We start from the raw sequence: 24,414 nt of genomic DNA on the forward strand, positions 1-24,414 counted from the left end.
TGTGTTTTTCACAGGCAGCGAGTTTTTTTGCTAGTGTGACACTAGTAGGTAATAAAACACACTAAATGTTAGCTGAAGTGGGTTATCAGATCTGCATATGTTCTTGCTGCACTGATGCTTCAGCCCTAAATAATATACAGTAATTGGAGGTAAACAAATTATTTTAAATTAATTGCTTCCAGTTAAATTGTATTTAGAATTGGAACCTAAACAATGTTATTTACCTACCAAAAAAATTTAACCGGGATCCAGGTTTTAATATCCTGTAGATTTTCAAGTTTTCTATTGTTAATTGAATATGCAGGACACTGAATAGTAAACGAAAAACTTTTCAAAATATTCACTATCTCAATTTTCCTGTGTGAGTCATTAAATGTTATCATAAGAACAATATCCCCAAAGTTAATTTATAGAATGGTAGCATTAATCTTCTAAATGAAATGAAATACAGGATTTCTGAAAAAAATTGATAATCATCTTGAAAAAGAGGAACAATCAGATGATGATAATGACAGTATGATACCATATTGCACTATATGGAACAAGTTGCTTTTGTAAAAGAAACCAAAAAAGTATCTAGAAATTCCATTTGAATACAGGATAAAAAAAATCTTCCTCACTTTTGAACAAATTAACCTTATCATGGTGAAACAGAAGAGTAAATGCAATCTCAAAGCAAAGCCCCTAAGGCCAAGCAGATGCCCCATTCTTAGAAAGAAGTATAAGTAATCGTGAATTGCTTATATATTGAGGTAAACATTATTTGTCAACACTTTAACTGCTGTCTGGAAAACGGCAAATGTATATTACCTTCTTTGCAACAGGCCTACTTCAGAGAATCTAGGATTCGTTCAAACTGCATTATTTTTCTAACACTCTTCACATATTTCAGGAAAAAAAATCATATAGTTTATTTAATATTTGTAGAAGGGAGGGGTAAAAGAAGAATACACACTAGTCATGCCCAATATTGTTACAGCTTTTAATTTTGCACTGGAATTATTCATTTGGATTACTACTTTTTCCCTTCTGATTATGCTGAAATATATATGAAGAGACTTCTTCAGTTTCCTATTGTAAGAGTAAATTAGCCTTTTTACAAATTAAAGTGAATTGTTACTACTCTTACTGGTGCCCTCAACAGAAAAGAAACTGTAGAACGGGAGGGGAAAGTTAAGCTCCGGTCATGCCATCCATCTCTGCTCTCAGACAGAATTGAACTATAGGGCTACACAAATTACTATTAGTGTTCTATGTTAGAATTTCAATTGTAAAGATTTTTTTTAAGCAAAAAGGAAAAAAAATGGTGCTAAACTTTCACCCCGAGCACATTTGGTAAGACTGGTCATGCAAGCATATAGTGCCGTACCAATATTGGTGTTTTTTTTTAAGAAAATGTTTGCCCTGTTACATGTAATCAGCAGTGTATAGCATTAACTATTTTGTTTTAATGAGTGTAGGAGAGCTAAGGAGTTAGATGGGGGCCTTAATATTTAAAGAACAGACTTTTAAGAGTGACAACTTATTTGGTCTAATTTTATTATTATAATGAAATAAGTCAAAATAGTTTTGGAGTGAGAACTGGTCCCATTCCATGCCCCTGTTTCCATCTAATTCCCTAATCCATAGTAATGGAAATGCCTCTGTTAAAGTTGGATTCTGATTTTCTTTTAGTAAGTAAAATAGCAACAGGCAACAGAGCACACAGAACAGTAAGACAAATGGATATAATTACATTGATCACAAACAGAATTCAGTCACAGTATGGTATGTCAATGCTATAGAATGAGTTGATCATGGATCTATATATTATATACATAGTAGTGATGTACTGTGATGAGCCCAAAACTAATAAACACAGAAAAGATATAGAAACCAACAAAAAAGCCAGAAGAGCGCTGTCTTTTCAAGAGTCCTAAATGTTGTATTTTCCATCTGGTTAAATAGTGATGTAATTGTACAGCGAATTTAGCAATAGTATTCTGGTATGATTGGGAAATGGCTCATCCTTAGCTACAAGCAAGTGCCTTTTGGTCTAGAAGAATTTATTTTAAGTGGTTGAGAATCTCCTTTGTTGCAGCCTAGGAACTCTTAATGAATTTTTTTTTAGTTCCCATCCCTTCCAAGTAACAGCAGAGGATATCATTAATCATCAGAGGTTCACTGTTTTTAATATTTTTCAAGAGATTTTCTTTTCATAATAGATAGCCATCTCAATAGAGGCATTTCAATTCAAATGATGTTACAGTCAACATGTTACATCTACCTTTTCTGAATATTATTTTTAATTGCATATTTTAACCTTCCACATTTCAAGTTTTGCACATAACCCTTTTCCCTACTCATTTTAACATTGCAGTCTTCTTGACTGAGTGCTATTTTGTACCTTTTCCCCAATTCTAAAATGAATAATGCTTTGGTTAATTTAAGTTGTTCCTTTTAAAGAACCTCTTTAAACCTTCAGTGAAGAGATGTTAGACCAATTCTTTGTTATTACACTTGGTTGCCTCCTAGCTATATAACTTCTGAGTGTAAATCATTGAACTTTACCCTCTAATGAAGTATTGTAGAAAATAAATTGTAGTGGATACATTTTTATCTTGTCCCTTTTTTATTGGAGTCTGTCCATTTTGACTTTTCACACAGAAATCTAATAATACAAATTCTCTTTCTAAAAAAAATTAATTGAACTCTAAGATGATGGCAAAACCAGCACGAAATGGGTGGGAATCTTTAACAGTACTGTGTTTTACAAGATAAAGTCTCAGAAAGAATGAGATTGGACATTTTGTTAAAAAAATAAAATAAAGCCTTCATGTTTGTTTGGCTGTGGTATTTTGTCTTGTGATCCATATAGAATATTGACTAATAGACCTTGTATGTTTTTTCCCTTTTATAAACAAGAATTGAGATTATTATTCCAGCAATACCAGTATCAATTAAAATTATTTTGAAAATAAGTCACAAATAAGTAAAGTTTGTCTTGCCTTTATAGTTCATCTAATAAAGCATTTTACATCAAATTAGAATATGGAATGTTCGAGGCATCTCCCTTGGGAAAACTCAAAATTGTAGAAAAGAAATGATGAGAGACATCCCTGGCATCAATGAATTACACTGGACAGACAGTAGTCAATTTAAATCAGATGAATTTATGGTTTATTTTTCTAGAAACGATCTCAGATGAAAAGGAATTGCATTCTGCATAAGCAAACTAGTGACTAAATGTGTTAAGAATCACAGAGCACACAATGATTGCATAATATCTATCCAAATTCGAAGCAAGCCACTCAACACCATACTACAAATCTATGTTCTAACTATAGACTCAAATGTTGATGAGATTGAACCTTTTACAATGAGTGTCAATGTGCTCTCATGCAAATACCAAAAAGGATCTTTTGCATATTATGGCAATTTCAATGCAAAAGTAGGCCAAGGATAAATTGCAAAAATAGTAGGCAAGTTTGGGGTAGGTGAACGTATTGAAACTGACAATTGCCTAGTGCAATTTTGCCAGGAAAATCATTTCAGAGTAATGAACATATGGTTTATTCAACAGAAGCCATTTTTATACACATGGACAGCACCAAATGGACAACATTGAAGTCAGATAGACTTCATTTTATGCCAACAACGCTAGAAAGGTTCAGTTGCATCCATTAAGGTACTTCCTGCCACTGATTACAGCTCAGGCCATCAGCTGCTAGTGGCTAAACTAGCTCAAACTATAAAAATATACTACCGGTATCCCCACCCAGCCCCAGAATTCAATGTGGACCACATTTGGGACAATCAGATCATATGTCACTGCTTTTAGCCCCAGCATACATCCCTCTTAGGAGACGGGCTCTGCCTATAATAAAGACAGTGAAATCTTGGCCAGAAGATGCTTCCCAACAACTTCAGGATTGTTTTGAGAACACAAATTGGGACATCTTTTACCACCCAGACCTAGAAGAGCACACTGCAATTGTTCTGTGCTATATCAAACACTGCACAGATACTATCACTGTGGATAAACGTATTATCCCAATCAGAAACCCTGGATGACCAAGGAAGTCCAGCGCCTCTTGCCATGACAGGACCAAGGCCTTTAGGTCCGGTGATGGGGCAAGATACAGTGTTGCCAGAGCTAATCTGAAGAAAGGTAATGGGAAGGCCAAGACTGATTATAAGAGGAAGATTGAGGATAATTTTTATAGCAATAACGTGAGGCAGGTGTGGCAAGGGATTCAACAAATTACAAACCATCAACCGACCAATGTCATCTCTGCTGAGGGCGATGCTTCATTGGCAGAGGAACTGAATCGCTTTGAAGTGGAGACAACAGAGACAGATAAAATACAACTACCAGCCAATTGTAGCCCCCACCTCATTGTGGAAGAACAGGAGGTGAGGAGCATTCTGACGGTATCTCTGGCTAAGTGCTTAAAGACTGCTGATCAGTTGGCTGGAATCTTTACCAGGATCTTCAATCGTCTTTATCCCAGTCCACTATTCCATCTTGTTTGAAGGCTGCCACCATTGTTCCACTGCCAAAGAAGTTAACTATCAATAACATCAACGATTACAGACCAGTGGCACTCACCCTTTTTTTGAATTATTACCATCTGGCAGACAGTACAGAATAATAAAAAACAAGGACAAATAGGCTGAAAAACAGCTTCTATCCCAGGGCAGTAGCTCTTTTGAATTCTGCTGTATAGTGTAGTGTTGGTGTGGTGTCGGGGGTTTCCGGTTCAATGTGTGAAGGGTGAAGGATGTGTGTTTGTGTTTATTTTCATGATCATGGTCATGATGTGCACTGAAGATGGTGTTCGATTTTGTTGTACGAGGTGCAATGACAATAAACTAAACTAAACCAAACATGTCAGCTATGTACATCATAGAACTTAAGGATAGGTTTGAACCACTGAATCTAGAAGGGAAAGATCCAAATGAACAGTGGCAAGAGATCCAAAGTAACATCATGGAAACTGCTAGAAAACATGTCATGCCAAAAACCACAGAGAACAAACAAGATCTGATATCTGATGGCACTATCAAAATAGCTAATCAGTGTAGGGTAGCCAAAGCAAAAGATAATAAAGATGAAGTTAAAAGGTGAATGCAATTTTCCAAGTGAAGCCCAGTGTTGGAAGAAATGTCCATCTGGGTTCAGTTCCAAGTGGGGAAAAAGATACTGGAAACATGGAGACTGCTTGGAAGGATGGTTTAATGGTGAAGCAGAAGTACCAAGCACGTGTGATTCTAGGTAGCTGAATACATAGAGTGGAGATATCTATATCTATATCTATATCTATATCTATATCTATATCTATATCTATATCTATATCTATATCTATATCTATCTATCTATCTATCTATCTATCTATCTATCTATCTATCTATCTATCTATCTATCTATCTATCTACCTACCTACCTACCTACCTATCTATATACACTCTCTCTTGGGCCTTGCCCTAGAACAGTGGTGGCTAAACTTTTCAGCACTGAGTGCTGAAATGGGAGTGTGTGTGCATGTGAGTCAGCTGGTCTTCGCATGTACAGGAGTGCCAGAAACCGGAACAGCAGCTCTCTGATGTGTGCATGCGGGAGTGCTGGAAACTGGAAGCTTAGCTTCCTGGCACACACATGCGCGCCAGTCACTTGGTTTTTCGGTTTCTAACGTGCATGCGCACCAGAACCCAGAAGAGCAATGGGGAACAGCTGACGTGCCCAGAGAGATGGCTCTCCGTGCCACTTCTGGTACGTGTGGCATAGGTTCACCATCATGGCCCTAGAACTTCCTGTTCCTGTGCAAGAAATGTATCTTATTGGTTGTCATACTCCCAGGGGGCTATGCGGGGGTCCAGCTAACCTTGGAAGTCTGTCTGTGTCCCAGGCTCGGTTGAATCTTGCTGGGTGATGATGTAATAAAGAGGCTTGTGTTCTGAAAGGGTGTTGGGCTTTTTTGAATCTGGTCACGAACACATACAATCAAACAATCAAACACGACCCCTGAAGACGAAACATTAGAAGACAAAGAAATCACCAAAGTTATGGAACGAATTATGGTCGTGACCAGAGGTTCTACTGTATGTGTTTTATTGATTATAGAAAAGCTTTTGCTTGTCTAGAACACAATCAGTTATGGGCTTTTTGTGTGGTTTTAGTGTCCCAACCCACCTGATCAGATTTACCAGATCACATACAGTGATCAGGAGGCAACAGTGAGAGCACTATTGTGACATAAATTAGTTTGAGATCAATTATGGAGTTAGACAGTTATGCAATTTATCACCATGTTTTCTTCAATCGAAATGCTGAAGTGATCATGCAGAAATTAGACCTGGGACTGCCTGATTTGGGCCTGAAGATTGGAGGAAGAACCATAAATACTGTAATTTGAGTATGCAGATAATACAACACTATTGGCTGAAAATAAGGATAACAGAATGATACAGAAAATTAGAATCACAGAGCTGGAAGAGACCTTGGAGGTCTTTTAGTCCAACTCCCTTGCTCAGGCAGAAATCCCTATATCCTCCCCTTTCAATTGGAGATTATCAGGCAGGAATTATATTGTGAGGCTTCCTGCAAGGAAAGCAAATCACATGCATTGAACTGAGCCCTCTAGCAGATGCTAGAAAGCTAAACTTGCATGCAATAAAAATTATTTACAACCTGGGAGGAGGGAGGGAGGAGGCAAAAAAAGCAATTTTCAAAACAAGTTCCAGTCACCTTAACCTACAGGAAAATGAAAGGTGTTTTGAAAAGTTTATTGTGAATAATTTTCATGGCAAACTACATAATGATGGGGACTATCAAACCTGCAAAAAATATTCAAAACATCTATTTATTACATTTAGACCACCACCCTATATCCATTAACTTCGGAATAAATCATACTGAAAGCCACGAGATCAATTTGAAAAAAGATTTACAAGGATTTGGTAATTAGCCAACGAATAACCCTAAGGTAGCCTAGTAATCTTTTCTTTTGTGCTGACTTTTTTCTTGTCATCCTCTCCCATGTTTTAGTCTCCCTTTACTGATAGAATAAGATAAATAAAGAAGTAGGACACAGCTCACATGTCTTTTATTAATTTAAAACTAAATGTCACTGAACTAAAACTTTCAAATCCTGAATTCTCTTGTGAGAAAGGTGCGTGTATTTTACGGAGCACATCAGCTAATTTATTTCGGACAAGCGCGCGCTTTACGATACAAGCGAATTGCTCTCAGCACTACGCCCGGTTTTCCCCTCCCTCTCTTTGGCCAACGTCATGGAAGCGTTTTCTCCTGTCTCCTCCAGGGGGCGTCGGTAGTAGTCGCCCAGGCTTTTGCTCGTTTTTCGTATTTCCGGCCCGCCGCGCGTGTTCGAGGGGCCGGATGAAACGATGGCCGTAGGTGGGACTGACGTTCGCGCCGTAGATGTGGAAGAGGATGCATCTCAGCTTGTTTTTCCCAAGGGTGAGCGGCAAAGCAGCCGGAGAAGCTAAGGAAGGTTGCCTAAGGGAAACTCCCGTGTACGGACACAGAAGAACAAGATTGTATTACTAGACAATCTCGAGGATCATTTAATAGTCTTTTCCCCATCTGGTGTTCCTCAGAATTGTAAGGGCTGTGCGGCTGCGAATTTAAGATCTGACCTGGGAAGCATCAGATGGGGATAGCTTGCAACCTAGTGTTATCCATATCAGATGTATAAAAAGACCTTGTGCCTTTCAAAGCCCGCTCTTGTTCTCATTCTATGCTAGTAATGTGGGCTAGAAGCACAGGGGATAGCAAATTTAAAGCTAACATCTCTGGATTTTCCTGGGTGGGAGATTGCTTGAGATCCTTTTCTATATTGTCATAATTCCATAGATGATTATAAAGTAGTAACCTACCACTACTACAGTCTACTGCGACATACATGCAGAAGATAATTAACTGGTAAATAATTTCTGATGGACTACATAACATAACAGGTAGTCCTTGACTTACAACTGTACATTTAGTGACAAAGTTACAACTGCACTAAAAATTACTTAGGACCATTTTTCACACTTACAATCTTTGTAGCTTCCCCATAATCATGTGATCAAAATTCAGATGCTTGGCAACTGACTTACTGTTTATCAAAATCATGTGATCATCTTTTGCAACCTTTTGATAAGCAAAATCAATGGGGAATCCAGAGTCACTTAACAGTGTTACCAACTTATCAACTGCAGTGATTCACTTAACAACTGTGGCAAGAAAGGCTGTAAAATGAGGCAAAATTCACTTAACAAATATCTCATTTAACAGAAAAATAGCAAATTTTGGGCTCAGTTGAGGTCATAAGTTGACTACCTATACTTGGGGAATAATTGGGGTTTTTAATTTTTTTGTCTGTAAAACTTAAGATATTACTTTTTTGGCAGCTGTTTCGCTTATAATTCTAAGCATATGTTAGCAACTTTAACAATAGTGTGGGGGTATATGCTTATCTAATTGAACTGAAACTTGTGAATATCAAGGTAATGTTTAAAAGTTATATTGTTTAAAGTACGGCTGTCAAACTCCCAGCCTGCGGGCCAAATGCGTCATGCCCACATCTGGTTTAGCAAAAGGGGAAAAAATCCTGATACATCATGTGATGCCACCATGACATGAGTTTGATACCCCTGGTTTAAAGTGACGGGATCATAACTTTTTTCTGAATCTGCAGTAATATAAACATTAATATGTGAATGTGCAATTGCTAATAGAAGATGAAGCTTTGAAATTGATAGCTGGATATATGAAAGTCTTGATGATTTTACAGTGTGGTTTGTACATTTATATCTAGAAGATTATTGTAAGGTTTATTGTAAGAAGTGATATATGCTTTTCACTCACAGCCTGAAACACTACCATGTTTTTGCCTTGCATACAGTCAAGGATATTAATGTTTCTTTCTTTCTTTCTTTTTAATCTATGTCCCTGGCACCTATATTAACATGCAGAATTTGAAACTGCTGAAACTCTTTTAAATTCAGAAGTGCACATGCTTCTGGAACATCGGAAACAGCAGAATGAGAGTGTAGAAGATGAGCAAGAACTTTCTGAACTGTTTATGAAAACTTTGAATTATACAGGTCGCTTCAGCCGCTTCAAAAACCGGGAGACAATTGCTAGTGTCCGCAGGTAAGTTACGTATTTTTTTTAAAAAAATATTTTAATTAGGTAATAAGAGAGCTAATATGGTCCTTCTAAACTGAAAAATGAGTTTACCACAATTTTTTTTTAATATTTGATATAGTCCTTGCGTAATGATGGTTGCTTAGCAACTTTTTGTAATTACAAATGCCTCAGAAAGAGTGCTTTGTAGCCTGTAATGCACTTCCGACTGTCAGACACACCACTAAGGGAAGATGATCTCAATCTGGGTGCCTGGCAACTTATGACCTGTTGCCAAGTGCCCTGCAGTTACATAATCACCACTTGCAATCTTCCCTGCTGATCTCAATATCAGTGGATGATATTGAGATAGGTCAAGGCCAATATCATTTTGGCCTTGGGGCCAAAATGTACAGAGCATAAAGAGCCCTCCTAGTTGATGCAGACTGAGGTTGTTGAAGTGAGGTAAGCCACCAAGACGGCTGCTGGTGGCAAGAAGCAAAGATGCCCCACACAGCATGGTCAACAGCCCCTGTGATATAGAACTTGAGGCCATTTGGTGGAGGGGAAAGGAGGCAACAACAAAGATCAGCTGTGGTGGCATCAGTGGGTAGAGATGGTGGGAGAATACAGTAGCAGCGTACAGCATTATTCTGTTGCAGTGAATGTTCCTCTATTCCTAATCAGCCCAAAGTTAAATAAAAAGTGATAAATGACAATATAGATTTGGAGAGCAATGTAACTTTGTCTTAGGTATTGAGAAACAAGTTGAAGCAATATGTTTACCACCTCAAGTTGTACAAAATAAAGGTGAACTATAAATATAATAAATACAAATACTATAAATAAAATATATATACTGTCATAAATAGAAATGGACAGAATAATAGAACAAGTTTGGAACTTTATTGTCTTCCCCTTGAGGACAATATTCTGGATAGTTAATCAGAACAGATGGAATGTTTTAAAAAATCAGTTAAAATGTTGTAACTGTAATTGGTATGTTATATATCAAGCCAATGTTAATATAGAAGTGTTATTTTTGATGCAAATATTTTTATATAAAATACACACACATGCTGGGTACTTGTGGATGTGTGCTTGAATTGCATTATAGACTACACTCACATGCATGAATGATAGTAAAATTGCCGTGAAAGTATGAGATACAGTAAAAAAAATTCTACCACAGTACAAGTCTATATCTTTTCAGTTTTAAATTGTGTTTTTTTTCCTTGCAGCTTATTGCTCCAGAAGAAACTCCATAAATTTGAACTAGCATGTTTAGCTAATCTGGGTCCTGAAACAGCTGAAGAGGCCAAGGCTTTAATTCCAAGGTGAGTTGCCTTAATTAAAAGGGTAAGCTTGATACAAGTAAATTTGAATCCTCAAACACCAGAAAAGCAGTCACAATCTCATCACCTAGTTAAAAAACAGAATGTAGACTTAAATATCCATTCTTCAGTCAAATACTGACAATTTTTGTGTCAAATACTATGTATCATGAAATTAAAAATACTGACCTAATTGGAATAACAGCCTTTAAAATTTCTAAATTATAATTTTGTAGTTATATTTATGTTGTTTTAATTAAAATTACTGATAGGCTTGATTCTATCAAACAAAAAACAGTAAATCTGAATACACCCTTGTTTAAATATATTCCTTATTAGTTTGAAATAGTTTCAACTAATCTTTTTATAATTTTATGATATTTTTAATGATTCAGATATGTATTATAAACTGATACCAAGGTGGAGGGGAGAAATTTGGTATTTTTGACTACTGATATGTGGTCTAAATTGAATTAATCTAGTTTTAAATAGTATTGAGGGGGAGAATCCTCATATTTTATTGCTAGTTTCTTTCAATCCTCTGGAGACTGGTGCCTTGCATTTCTTTTTCAGAGAGTTTATATATCAGAACATTTTTTTTAATGAACAGGAAAACACTGCTTATACTTATCTTTCAGCTTGGAGGGTCGGTTTGAAGATGAAGAGTTGCAGCAAATTCTTGATGACATACAGACCAAACGAAGCTTTCAATATTAAAATGAATTGCCAGATTCTTCTGAATTGGGTGGGGTGGGATAGGGAATTGAGGATCTCATTCTTGTTTCTTTGTACTCCTTTAAAAGCCAACACATATTAATATAGTATTTTGTATTCTGGCTAAGTTATGTTTCCCAGTTCTATGAACTTTTCAAAAATGAGGAATTTAAACAGTTGAGTGGCATGAATCGCAGAACTTTGGAAGGCTTTAACCTTATTGGAAGTGAATATTAAACATAACTTCATTTTAGGAGTGCAAATGTTTTTGGGTCCAATAATACTAATTTGAATATGTCATATGTAAAGTAGGATAAATATTACCATATTTAATTCACATTGCTGTTTGAGAATTGTAGCAGTACAGTAGAATCAAGATAAACCTGTGTTTTATTGTGCTTGTTCTTGAGATTCAGCTTTCTTTTTCAAAAATAATTGCAAATTAAAGTAAGATATTTTTAACTGAGGTCTTGTGACTGTTCTTTTTCATTGTTTTTATAAAGCAGAAAGGGGATTACGGATTATTAAATTACATCTAATGTTTTTGCAGTTGAAATACAGGTAGTCTTCAACTTATGACCATAATTAACCCCAAAATTTATGTTGCTGAGACTTTTATAAAGTGAGTTTTGCCCCACTTTATGACCTTTCTTGCCACAGTTAAGTGAATCATTGTTAGTAACATGGTTGTTAAGTGAATATGGCTTCCCCATTGACTGCTTATGAGAAAGTTGCAAAAGATAATCATATGACTCCGGGAACCGCAACCATCATAAATATGAAGCATCAGTTGCCAAGCATCTGAATTTTGATCATATGACCATGGGGATGCCACAACAGTCATAAGTATGAAAAATAGTATGTCACTTGTTTAGTGCAGTTGGTGCACTAAATGAACTGCTGTACATGCATTGCTATAAATATTTTGCATTGCTACATGCATTGCTATAAATATTTTGAATTCATGTGCATTTGAAATAAAATGTTTCTAGCTTTAACTAAAGATTGGAAAGCAATAGTGCATATTATTAAAGGATTAAGTTTAGTGCATGATCTATTCATATCACTTCTTAGTTCATAGAAATTATTTTGCTTGAAACAGAAATGTAGTTATTATAAATGTTATCTTACACATTACAACAAATTGACTGGTAACAGCTATTAAAATTTATTCCTCAATCTTGTCATTCTTACAATACTACCTCCCAAGGCAGGCTGTAAACGAACTGTTTCAATGACTTTCTTCAAATGTCACAAATAACACTTACAGTAAGAACAAGTACTATTTAACACGGAACCTCCTTGCAGCAATGAATATAATTTTAATAATAGCAATAGCACTTAGACTTATATACCACTTTATAGTGCTTTACAGCGGTTTACAGTCAGTCTATTGCCCCCAACAATTTGGGTCATGTTACCCACTTCGGAAGGATGGAAGGCTGAGTCAACCTTGAGCCTGGTGGGATTTGAACTGCCAAATTGTAGGCAGCTGGCTGCAGAAGTAGCTTGCAATACTGCACTCTAACCGCTGGGCCACAGATGCTCATGATGCCCCTACTCAATATTAAATGTTTGTGTAACTTTAAACACAATGGATGATACTTCTCTTCCATACAAGCATCTCGTTTTATGTTTGACAAATTACTAGTTTTGTTGGCCAGTAATTGACATTCAACGGTACGTATATTCTTACCCAGCCGGAATTGTGACTTTTTGAAACTACAAGCCTATGTTGTTCGGGGTTTCCCTTTCCGTTCTTTGGTTTCCATTAACACTTCCCTTTCTGGGAAGCTATCTCACCACTCCATGAAAGTCGCAACAAGATGCCGTAATGAGCTTCTATCAAAGGGCGCATGCGTATCCTGAAGTCTCACCTCTGCCCGCCTACTTTTGGTTGGTGTACCTGATGACGTTCATTATGTGCACCGTCTCCAGTCGCTGCTGGGGAAGATGGCGGATTGTGGCAGAGACGGCTCGTGAGGCGGCAGCTTCCGGGATAAGATTGTTCGGGACGTCGAGGCCCCACGGTATAAAACTCCGTGAGCGGCTGTTTTTTGTGAGTGTTTCACATCAAGAAAATTGGGGAGTAGCCTGGAAGCGCCCAGTACGTCGGAAGATCCCAGCCGTTTCCGCCATTTTTAGGCCGCGAGGGCTACTGCTGCTGTTAACTGGCGGCGAAGGGGCTTGAGAGTGAAAGCCGGAATAGACGTCGTGAATGGAAGAGGAGAGGCTAGATTAAAGCTACGAAGTGTAGCTCAATTAAAGCCGCAAGGCCTTCACTCAAAACGAGAGGTGAAATCCAGTGTCTGGAAGGAAACTGGGAGAAGCAAGCAAGTAGCCAACATCCTGTCCTTTTCCTTAGGACATGATTGAGTAGTCACATCCTAAGTTTAAGAGGCGGAGCATACTTCTAGCGGAGGTTCTTCGGTCACGATCAATTGCTATAAGTGTATAATATGAGCCGAGTTTTCCTGTTCACATTTCGTCTCCATTGTGCGTTCTCTAATCAATGTTTTAAAACGTGCAAGCTTAACGTAGTTTGGGAGGTATTACACTGATAAACTTGCAGAGCTGCTACAAAGATTAGAGATTGGTAACATTAGGAGTTACTTTTAGATTTCCAAAATCCTTACACAAAGTGCAGATATTACCATCTTCCTTTCAAAATACGATATGATACAAAACATGTAAGAAGGTTAAGTAGAGAGGGCAAGAGGCTATAACTTTAAGAAAGTGCATTCCTAAGTTCCATTAGTGGATCTGAATAAGGTCCTGTTGAGCTTATTGAGACTTAAATTTCTGAATAAATATGCATAGTATTTTTATTACAAATAAATCTTAGTTTTGAAAATACAAATTCATTTGGAATTTTGAATATTAGTTTAGAGTTTGTGCTAAAGATTAATATATTCATTGTAAACTGTAACTTCCCAATACTCATGCTTACATATTCTTAGGAGCTGCTTATAGTAGACTTAATAGAGTTTTAATGTTTCTTTTTCAATTGTGTGATTATGTATTGAAGTTCTCAATGTATTTTTTAAAAGTTATCATTTGTGCCTAGTCTAGGTAGAAAACAAATGGGGTAATTGCATTTTACTATAATCTTGAGGCTCTACAACTAATCTTCAGATAAAACATAACCACATCTATGAAGTATTTATTACACAGTAAATTAGCTATTAGCTTCATTCTCAAACATCCTGATTTTATGTTATTTCAAATAAAGTGGTTCAAAATATTTTGTATTTGAAGTAGTAGAAGCTTTAATTTCACATATTTGTAAATTTGGCTCATATCACATGTGAAAGTAAGTTAACCAGGTAGAATTTGTATGAAGTTTCATCAGAAGAGCTATTTTTCCTATATTAAATTTGAATATCAAACTAATTTGTGTGGATTTTATAAGTAGTTCCCTGCGTGGAAATGTCTATGGAGATTCTCAGTCATCCAAGTTATGGTTGTCCCAAAGTTGTTTTTTCAAAACAACTGGACTTTCTTTGTTTTTCTTTGGAGATGTTTCGCTTCTCATCCAAGATAGCTTCTTCAGTTCTGACTGAATGGTGGAAAATGGAAGGGTTTATATTTACATTGGAAACATCTCCAAGGAAAAACAAAATCCTGTGAAAAAGCACCTTTAGGACTTCTCTGTGCAAACAATGCTATTGGGAGGAGGGGGATACATAGAAAATCAATGGGTACTTAGTTAAATACCGAAATAGTTGTAGTAATTTCATCTTTTACACATTTAGAGAAAGTAGTAAATTAAATAGACTCTATTTTTCATTGTAAAAATAACTGTTCATATTGATAAATAGGTTTGTAAATTGTTCTGTTCATGGCAAAAAAAATGAAATGAGGTTTGTCCAGCAGATGTTCTTTATAACAGAAGATCATTTTTGCAATTTTCTCTTTCTATTGAAATGCTCCACACTGTTTCTTATCTGGTTCTAGATGATTCTCATCATCTACAATTGATTGGAGTGGGAAGAAAAAAAAAGGCTAAAAGTATTTTTTCTGCTATGGTTAGTGGGTACATATTCATAGGGCTGTATTTTTTAAAAACCATAAGTCTAGATAATCTCTTTTATTCTATCTATAATGAATTTGCTAGTTGACTTTTCAGTATACCAGCTATTTAAAAACTTATTTTTCTTTTTTTCCTGTCATACTTCTAGAAACAACTGAAATATAAGTCAGAGGAAATGCAGTTTGATCTAGAAATTGTCTTCTGGCATTTTTTTCTAATCTTTGTGGATCACTTTTACATATCATAGACATCTGAACTTAAATAATTACATTTAAGTACTGTAAAATATCTGGGAACTATTGCTTGGAATCATGGCTTCTGAAAAGAAATTACAGAAGTTTAATAGCAAACCCACTGATATTGGAAGCCATAAAGAGCTCTCTTTGAGGGAGATGGGTAATTTAGAAATATGAACTATAAATAAAGTTGCACTCAATTTGTAGAATTAACTTTGTTTTTAATAATAAATTCTCTATCAATAGGGAAACAAGTTTCTACAGTTAAATTAGTTTGGTTAACTTTTTCTGTAGGTAATTTGGAGAGAGCTGGGATTTTTAATTGCTATATGCATTAGGTCGATCGTTTAGGAAAAGGCATGCATATTTAAGTATATGGAGGATTAACATACAGTAAAGTGTTTCCAAGATTTTTAACTGCCATGCTGTAAAACTTGAAAAGCACAATTGTTAAAATTGCATGTAAAACACTTCTGAAATAGAAATGGCTTCATACTTTATATCTGAGTGAAATAGAACCCCAGTTCTACTATCTCTGCCAGCAAAGTGATAAGAACATACAAAGAATAATTCACTGCTTTTTAACTTGAAATCTAATAGCATAATATTTATATTTGTATTTTAAGAATTGTCACCAAAAAAGTGAATTAAGAATAGTGTAATTTTTCTGGTATTCCCTTTATACCTTAAATAATGGGACGGGGGATGGGGGGGGGAGATTGGACATTTTTACATTATAGAAAATGTACTTTAAATAATTCAAATACATTGGATGACAACAAAGAAAGCAATCTATAGACATAGAATGAAAAGAGTACGATAGCTGCTCTGCTTAATTTGTTAAAAGATCAATGCATTATTGAAAGTCCAGGAAAACACTTTTGAATTGCATTAGAAAGTTGTTGAAAACTATAATCAGTACTAGTACAATATAGCTGCCATCTTCATTGAGATGTTAGTTATTGTACTAATTGCCAGTTATACTTCTCAAATAATCAGAATCTTCCCGCAAAACTCTGAGCCTGAAAAATAGGGGCCTACATGGCTTGATAAGCAATTTGTGTATACTGCTGAACTATTTAGGTGATTAATACGTTACTATAAAAACTAAACCCAAACTAGATTTTTTTGTCTTGGTAGTTTTGAAATTTTTGCATGCTGCTAAGACATTTTACTCTGTCGTATTTTTCCTCAAATATATACTTACCTTACAAAGCTATTAGAATGCAAGAATGATTACAGCATGCAATTTCAAAATTCAAATGAACAATTAGTCTTGGGCATACATAGTAGCTACAGTCGGACAAACAACAAATATGCCTTCCAATTCTAGATTTTGAGAAGAAGCCAATTTTTCCAGTTTAAACATAGCAAATCATGAAAAGAGCTAGGTTTATTTAGATAGCCTTGTGGCTAGGATGCACAAAAGGAACATTTTGGCCTGTATTTATAAATTCTGCTTCAATGTGATATAAAAATAACTTCATAAGAATAAGTGTCTGACTTAATATTCCAACTGTCGTAATGTGAATAAGGTGTATTTGAATAAAATTAACATCTAATTTTGAAAGTTCGGTTTATATTTGAATACAATATAAACCGAACTTTCAAAATTAGATAATGTTCATTTTTTTAAAAAAACAAATGCTCTGTTTTATTAAAATCCAGAAAGTGGATTCCATATTAATTCTCCATATCACTAATTCCCAAATTAATATCTCCCTTGTGGAAACATCTGACAAAAAGCCATATATCTATGTATTAGCAATATAGTACCATTTATTCCATGTGACTAATTTCTCTGGGCCAGATTAAAATCTTTGCACAGTTCTAAACTGTTACATTAAAGGACCATTGAAAAGCAGGCATAGTAATACACTATATTGACAAATATTTGAGATGGTCATTCATGCCCTTGTTACCTCACAGCTTAACATGCAACATATATGAGACCATCCAGAAGCTTCAACTCATACAGAATGCAGAGTTATAGTTAATTATGGGCATTGTTTGGTATGCTTATATAACACCTGCTTTGTGAGCTACACTGGTTGCCAGTTTGCTTCCAGTTGTGACTCATGGTGCTGCTCACTACCTATAAAGCCCTACATCTCATAGGGCATGCTTACTTGAATAGCAACCTGTCTCCCATAATATCTGCCCAGCTGATCTGGTCTGGCAGGTCCAGCTGTTCTTGGTTATTTCATTTAAAAATAATAAAGGCGGGATACAAATAAAAATAATGCCATCTCTCAAGTTCCCAGAATCACATACCTACTGTAGTCCCCTCTAGAATGACTCCACTCTGCTGGTGTTTCAAAAGGCCTCAAAGACCCGGCTCTTCACCTAGGCCTTTGGTAAGTGTGCTTGGTCCCATTTGCTGCCCCTGGGTTTACTATCTCTGCCATCTTTGTTCTTTTCTGTTTTGGGCTATTGTTTTAATGTGTTCAATAATTCATTAACTACCCGGAGTTGCTAGGAATTGAGGAATTATTTCATTCAATCTGATCAAATTATATATATTTCAAATACACCTTGAAAGAGACTATTGTGGATTTAGATTTATTGTTTCTTTATTGTTTTTATAGAACATTGTTATGAGCCATCTAGGATTATGTATAAGATAGGTGGCCATATCTGGTTTCCAAATAAATATATTTAGATCAGGTAGTGGTAGGTGGTCTAGTACAATTGTGACTTACTATCACAATTGAGCCCAAAATTTCTGTTGCTAAATGAGAACAGTTACGTGAATTTTGCCCCATTTTATGACCTTTCTTGGGACAGTTTTTAAGTGAATCACTACAGTTAGGTTAGTAACATGGTTGTTAAATGACTATGGCTTCCAATTGACTACGCTGGTCAGTAGCTTGAAAAGGGTGATCACATGACTGCCAGGACATTGCAACTGTCATAAGTACAAGTCAGTTGCCAAGCATCTGAATTTTGATTATGTAATCATGGTGCTACAGCATCTGTAAGTGTGAAAAACAGTCATAAATCACTTTTTTCAGTGCTGTTGTAACTTTGAACAGTCACTAAATGAACTGTTGTAAGTCGGGGATTACCTGTAGTGCACATCTTGTTGTCTGCCTTGTGTTCGAGTTCATTCTCAGAACAATCAAGCTTTCAGATTCATTATAGATAGATGATATTATAGATATTAGAAATTAAGAATTGTGTCTTTGCTTGTGGTTTTCTTCCAAAGGGGAGTTATTCTGTTAGGCAGATAGCATCAAGTTAAACATTTCTTAAAATGGATCAGCTATACCTAGATTGGGTTATAAAATAGATAGTTTGGCCCAGTTTAAATACAACAATAATCCAAATGTTGGTGTTAAGGGTCAGATGTGTAGATTCTCTTGCTTCTTTCCTGCTCCCCTACATGGAAAAGAAAATATCGATCATTTCCCTTTCCTGAGTTTTAAGAACATGTGGTTCTGTTGGTGGATCATTTATGAAGCACTTCCTGTTCAGTTATATATAGTACTTCAGTATCTGTTGCATTTAACAGTGGACCAGTTTAAAAAATGAAAACACTGTTTTATCCTTCTTTCACATGGACTGGAATGGGAAACTGGCAAAATTGGTCTCAATTAATGAAAACATTAATTACCTGTCATCCAGTTGGTATCTATTCTCAGTAATGATGTACCATAGATAGATTTTCTCCAGAAGGATCTGTTCCCAACCTGGTCTTTCAGGTTTTCCATCAGTTCACCCATCACTGTAAGTCCATCCATTTTGGGCTGGTCATCTTTCCTTTCACCTTTCCAAGCATCATAGATGTAACCAGAGACCTGGGTCTTTGCATAATGTATCCAAAGCAAGATATTTTGAGTCTGGTTATTTGTACCTTAAGGGGAAACACTGGGTTGATTTGTTCCATTTGTTTGTTTTCTTGCTATCCATGGTATTCTCAGGGGTCTTCTCCAACACTCTAGCTCAAATTGTCGGTACTCTTTTTATCTTGATCTTCAGTTCCAACTTAGTAACAGGGAGAACCATTGTCTGTACAATTCTGATGTTTGTAGGTTGTCAGAATACCTTTTCCTTTGCTGCTTCTTGACCAAATGCTAATCTCTGAGTATTCCTTGGTTTCTTTACTGTTTGTAGATGAATCTTAAAGCTATCCACGATTTCAGTATCTTCATTGTCTTTCATTACCAGGCATTGCAATCATTTAAATTGTTGGCTAACAGCAGTGTCATCAGCATTGTGCAGGTTATTGATGCCTCTTCCCTTTTTTAATTTAATTAATGCTCAAACATAGCTAAAACCATGTATTTCCATTCCCAATTTCCCTCATATATTCAGTACATAGGTTGAATTTAAAAAAAACATAATATACAATCTTGTCTCACTTTACCATGTACAGACTGTTGCTTTCTTATCTATGTATAGACTTTGAATGAGCACATTGAGATGTTTTGAGATTCCCATTTTTCTAAGCACATGCAACAATTTGGTATAGTTGAAACAATCAAAAGCCTTTCTGTAATCAGTGAAGCACATATTAGCTTTTTGGTATTGTTTGATTTTCAATTATTCAGACTGTATTAGCAGTAATATCTCGTGTTCTTTGGCTTTTGGAAAGCCGACTTGAACATTTGCCATCTCTTTTCTGTGTAAGGTTCTACAGTAATCTGAACTGAAGGCTCCTTAGGAGTATTTTGCTAACGTGAAATTAAAGACATATGAATTTCCACACTCTCTTGTTTAGTATTGCTTTGTAGGCTGACTTTTTCCATCCTCTTGGCCACTGTGTCATCCTCCAGAATGGGTGGCATAGTTTGGTTAGAACAGTTAGAGATAATGTTGTTTGCCATATTTCTGTAGTTATTCCATCAATTACTCTTGATAATGATTTGGCTATTGTTCTGATTTCATCTTCTGTACTGGTTCTGGAAGTTATTTTGGATGTGGACATTTCTATTTTACAGAATTTCAGTTATACTCCTATGTTAGACTTGCTGGGATCAGTTACTGTTTGTCCACTGTTTTCTTTTAGCATACAAGTTCAAGATTGGAACTTCTTTCTGAGATCTTTTCGAAGACTTTTCTTGTTTGTTTCCATCTTCAGTGTCTTTACAAATGTTGTAATACTGCTTCTTGTCACTTCTGACAGCTTTTTCAATTTTTTTGTGAAGTTAGTTTTTGAAATCGTTAGTTTCCTATCACTGAGGTTCTTGGTACATTTGGTATCACTGAGGTTCTAAAGTATATTTTCTAATGTTCTTGAAAATAGTGGGTACATGGTCAAGATCATATCATGGAAACTTTCCTTTTTAGATTAACTTTGAACTTCAAATGAGCTGACCGTGTATATGCTGTTATAACTGTGTTTTTCCCTCTCTTTGTACCAATAATAAAGTCAGTTTTATTTCTCTGCATGCCATCTGGTGATGTCTCTTCATATAGACATCATTTTGGCTGTTGAAAATCTGTGTTAGCATTGAATGGCCAAAATTAATAACTTGTTCTGCTTCATTTTAATTTCCTAAGCCATAAATTCCAACTACATTTTCTTAGTATTTCCAACTTTGGCAGTCCACTTTTCAAATCACAAGCAGCGCTTTTTTTCATGTTCTATCAATTTCAAGTTGAACTTGACCATAAAACATCAACTTGTTCTCCTGCACTAATGTTGAACATATACACGGATAATTGTGATACTTAAAGATTGTCTGTGAAGTCTAATTAATATTCAGTCATTTCAGTTTCCTGATGCCTAAGATGTCAATGTGCAATCAATTATTTCATCTTTCACTGTGTTAAACTTACTTAAGTTCACGTTTCTTCAGTTTTGTGTTCCTAGTGTAATTTTATGTTTGCACCTTCAGATTTTATTTTCCTGTATAGCAACATCAACAGCTAGACATTCCAAATGGTTTTAATATAGTCACATCATGAACACATGACTACTAAATCCTCAGCTTGTTTTTAGTAATATGTTCAGTGCTAATTGACTTGATCATCTGAGACCATATTGTCAATAATTTTATATTTTTATAAAAAAATATAAATTTTACTAGTTTTTGAAATACAAAGATAAGACCAATAAATCTTAGAAAAATATAAGAAGTAAAGAAAACAAGAAGTACAAAAAGGTAGAAAATAAGAAATAAGAAAAAACATGCCTCCTCCAGCAAAACAATTTCGGTAACTTAATTTCTCTAACATTTCATTAAAAATATCTCATTCCTTCTCAATAACCAAATTATAAAAACCCATCATTGAGTTTTTAGCAGAGCTAACAGTTAAGAGCTAACAGAAATACTAACATATTTTAACCTGAATCTAGTAAATCCATTTTGTATTCCAATTTAACATTTTCTTCAATAAACCTTTTGTCATTTATAAACAGATCTTTAAAGCTCATTGTTAAATCATGATCAAAAAGGAATTCCGTTAATAACAGTTAGAAATTTGATGAAACAAATCACTTTTTATTTCTTCTCTTTATTTTATTGATCCTTAATCCCTTCAAATAATGTCCCACAAGCTTTTTTCTTAGTATTTTCTCTTTGTCTCCTCTTAGGAACAGCTTTATTAGTTTAGCACATCCTTTTTGCAAATCCAAAATAAGAGTGCTCCCCAAGTTGTTCTTATTGTTTCTATGTTTCATTTAATTACTAAGACATCAGGTGGTTTCATTTGTTAATTCATTATGGCATCTTTTTCATATTCTGGTATTTTAAAATCCATTTTCAGGTCCATAGCATCACCTTTGTAATCTCACATTTTAAAAAATCTTAATTCATATTCGGGATCAGCCTCAGTCTTCATTTTATCCTATAAAATCTGTTTTTCTTCTGTATCCTCTTTTATGGTATCAAACAATACTGTTAAGTCATTTCTGAGTACCTCAAACCTGCTTTAGCAGCTGGAATGACCTTCACATCTTGGATGACCCTGTTTGATTATACCTCTTACCTTCCTGGCATTTTTCACTCATCCTTCTTAGGAATGCCTCCATCCCCTTATATAATGGTAGGGAGGCTAGGAGATGCCCATTTTATTTAGTCTTTTAAAAAAGAGGCAATTTGCCTCTTTTCAATGAAAGGAAGGTGGGAAGGGAAGATTTAGTGGATATCTGATTGGAAGGTGATAGGCAGCCTGGCAAGCCACAACAAAATCCCTGTAGGAGGGAGTCACTAACAACACCTTTGGGGGGGAGGGAGACGACTTGCCACAATGCATAATAGCAATTGATGGCAGATATTTTTTTGTAATGAAATGGAGCCAACAAACTGAATAACACTGTCTGAGCTAGTACATTAGAAAATGCTACAGGAATCCTTGATTAAGGACCTTGAGCCGTGGTGGCACAGTGGTTAGAATGCAGTACTGCAGGGTACTTCTGCTGACTGCCTGCAGTTTAGCAGTTCGATTCTCACCAGCTAAAGATTGACTCAGCCTTTCATCCTTCTGAGGTTGGCAAAATGGGGATCCAGATTGTTGGGGGCAATATGCTGATTCTGTCAACTGCTCAGAGAGAGCTATGAAGCACTGTGAAGCACTATATAAGTCTAAGTGCTAATGCTATCCCACAGTGGTTTAAGCATTTCATAATTATATGACCACCATTTGCAGCCTTCCCTGCCAGCTTTTCACAAGCATAGCCAATGGGGAAGACTGCAAGTCACTACCTATAATGGAATGTGGGAATGACCTGGGGGAAAGAGGGGAAGAGATATTGCCTAAGGAAACAATAAAGCAAGAGGGGCAGGATTCCCCCATTGTTAATAGTCAGAAAACAAAACTTAGAAAGGACCCGCCCTAATGGATCAAGCAGTTAAAAATAGAAGTGGGAAGTTTTGTACTTTCACTCTCCAGCCAGTGCATGTTCACTACAGCAGCCCTCCCCACCTCACTTTGTAACACCTGCTCACTGGCCAGCTTGACAGCCATCTGGGATTTGCAACTACCAGTCAACTTCCCATTTCATTTTGTTTGTGGGAAGCTGGTAGGAGATCACAATGTGGAATCACAAAAAGTTCTTTAATGTCCCCAAATTTTTGCTTAATGCAGAACAGGGACCACAGGAATTGCTGTGACTAAGCATGTGATGTACTTTAAGTCTGCACTGCTTAATGAATGAAATCTAGTTGAAATTACCATTGCTAAGAGTATCTGTAGTTTTGATGACAGGCAGAATTGCTTTCCTAATGGGCTGAAAATGTATTCCTAATCTTGAAAGCCCCTACAACTGAATTGAAAGCCCCTACAACTGAATTGATGGTTTATACTCAAACTGGAATGGTTGGTCTAGTTTATCTTACAGTAAGATCCTGGCAAAAATAACCAAACAAATCAGGGAAATTCTGTTTGAAGCAGGATCAATGGTTCATTCTTTCAATCATAGACTTGTTTTATAATTTAACTTCTTAGAAGACCAGGAGTCTTAATTTATTAGGCATGCTGTTAATAAGTTCGGTAAGTAGTGATCAGGTAGCATGTAGTAGCAATCCTGATAAATCCTGGAATGTCAGATGCTACATCTAAATTGTCCCATGCAGTCCTTTAAATACTGCCTGTACTTGTTAATATGTTTCAGATAAATGCATTGTGCCACTCCTTGTTCAAAAGAATGAATTCAGTAGATGAACAATTGAATATGAAGTTTCTTTAATCGCTGAGGGGAATGGGCAGTTCAAAAATGTGAAAAATAAAACAATGAGAAAAATCAGTTTAAAATAGTACTATTTACAAAGGAATACAGGCCTATTCTGGAAAACTCCTGTTAATTTCCGGTTGAAATCCTATGTAACATCATTAAACAGGACAGTGAAGTTTCATTAAGTTACATCACTAGGTTTTCTTAGGAAAGTACATGTCCACACTTTATAGATTTAGTAATTCATTTTCTTCATAGATACAGCCTTTGCAATTTAATCTGATCAGTTTCATAACCAAACAACATTTTTCCAGTGTGAGCTAGAATCCAAAACATATTATGTAATTATATTCCTTGCTCAT

General features: G+C 35.8%; 2 protein-coding genes across 6 annotated transcripts in view; both read left to right on the plus strand.

Moving 5' to 3' along the window:
* The first annotated feature begins 7,304 nt into the window (after positions 1 to 7,304).
* Positions 7,305 to 11,627, plus strand: POLR2D (RNA polymerase II subunit D). Its single transcript, XM_026682789.2, has 4 exons — positions 7,305 to 7,459; positions 8,962 to 9,142; positions 10,357 to 10,452; positions 11,088 to 11,627. Exons 1-4 carry the CDS (start codon positions 7,387 to 7,389, stop codon positions 11,164 to 11,166), a joined length of 429 nt encoding a protein of 142 aa, XP_026538574.1. The 5' UTR covers positions 7,305 to 7,386; the 3' UTR covers positions 11,167 to 11,627.
* A 1,472-nt stretch (positions 11,628 to 13,099) lies between these two features.
* Positions 13,100 to 24,414, plus strand: part of WDR33 (WD repeat domain 33) — a 69,705-nt gene continuing 58,390 nt past the window's right edge. For 2 of the 5 annotated variants that reach the window (XM_026682241.2, XM_087964798.1), the window contains exon 1: positions 13,100 to 13,222. The gene's annotated coding sequence lies outside the window, so the exon portion shown is untranslated. Of the gene's footprint in view, positions 13,497 to 24,414 lie in introns of all 5 variants that reach the window. The other 3 variants (XM_026682402.2, XM_087964799.1, XM_087964797.1) reach the window with 2 other exon arrangements.

This window comes from Notechis scutatus, chromosome 4 (genome assembly GCF_049901735.1).
Source record: "Notechis scutatus isolate UNSWTSFEM ecotype Mainland chromosome 4, rNotScu1.2, whole genome shotgun sequence".
Classification (NCBI taxonomy): domain Eukaryota; kingdom Metazoa; phylum Chordata; class Lepidosauria; order Squamata; family Elapidae; genus Notechis; species Notechis scutatus.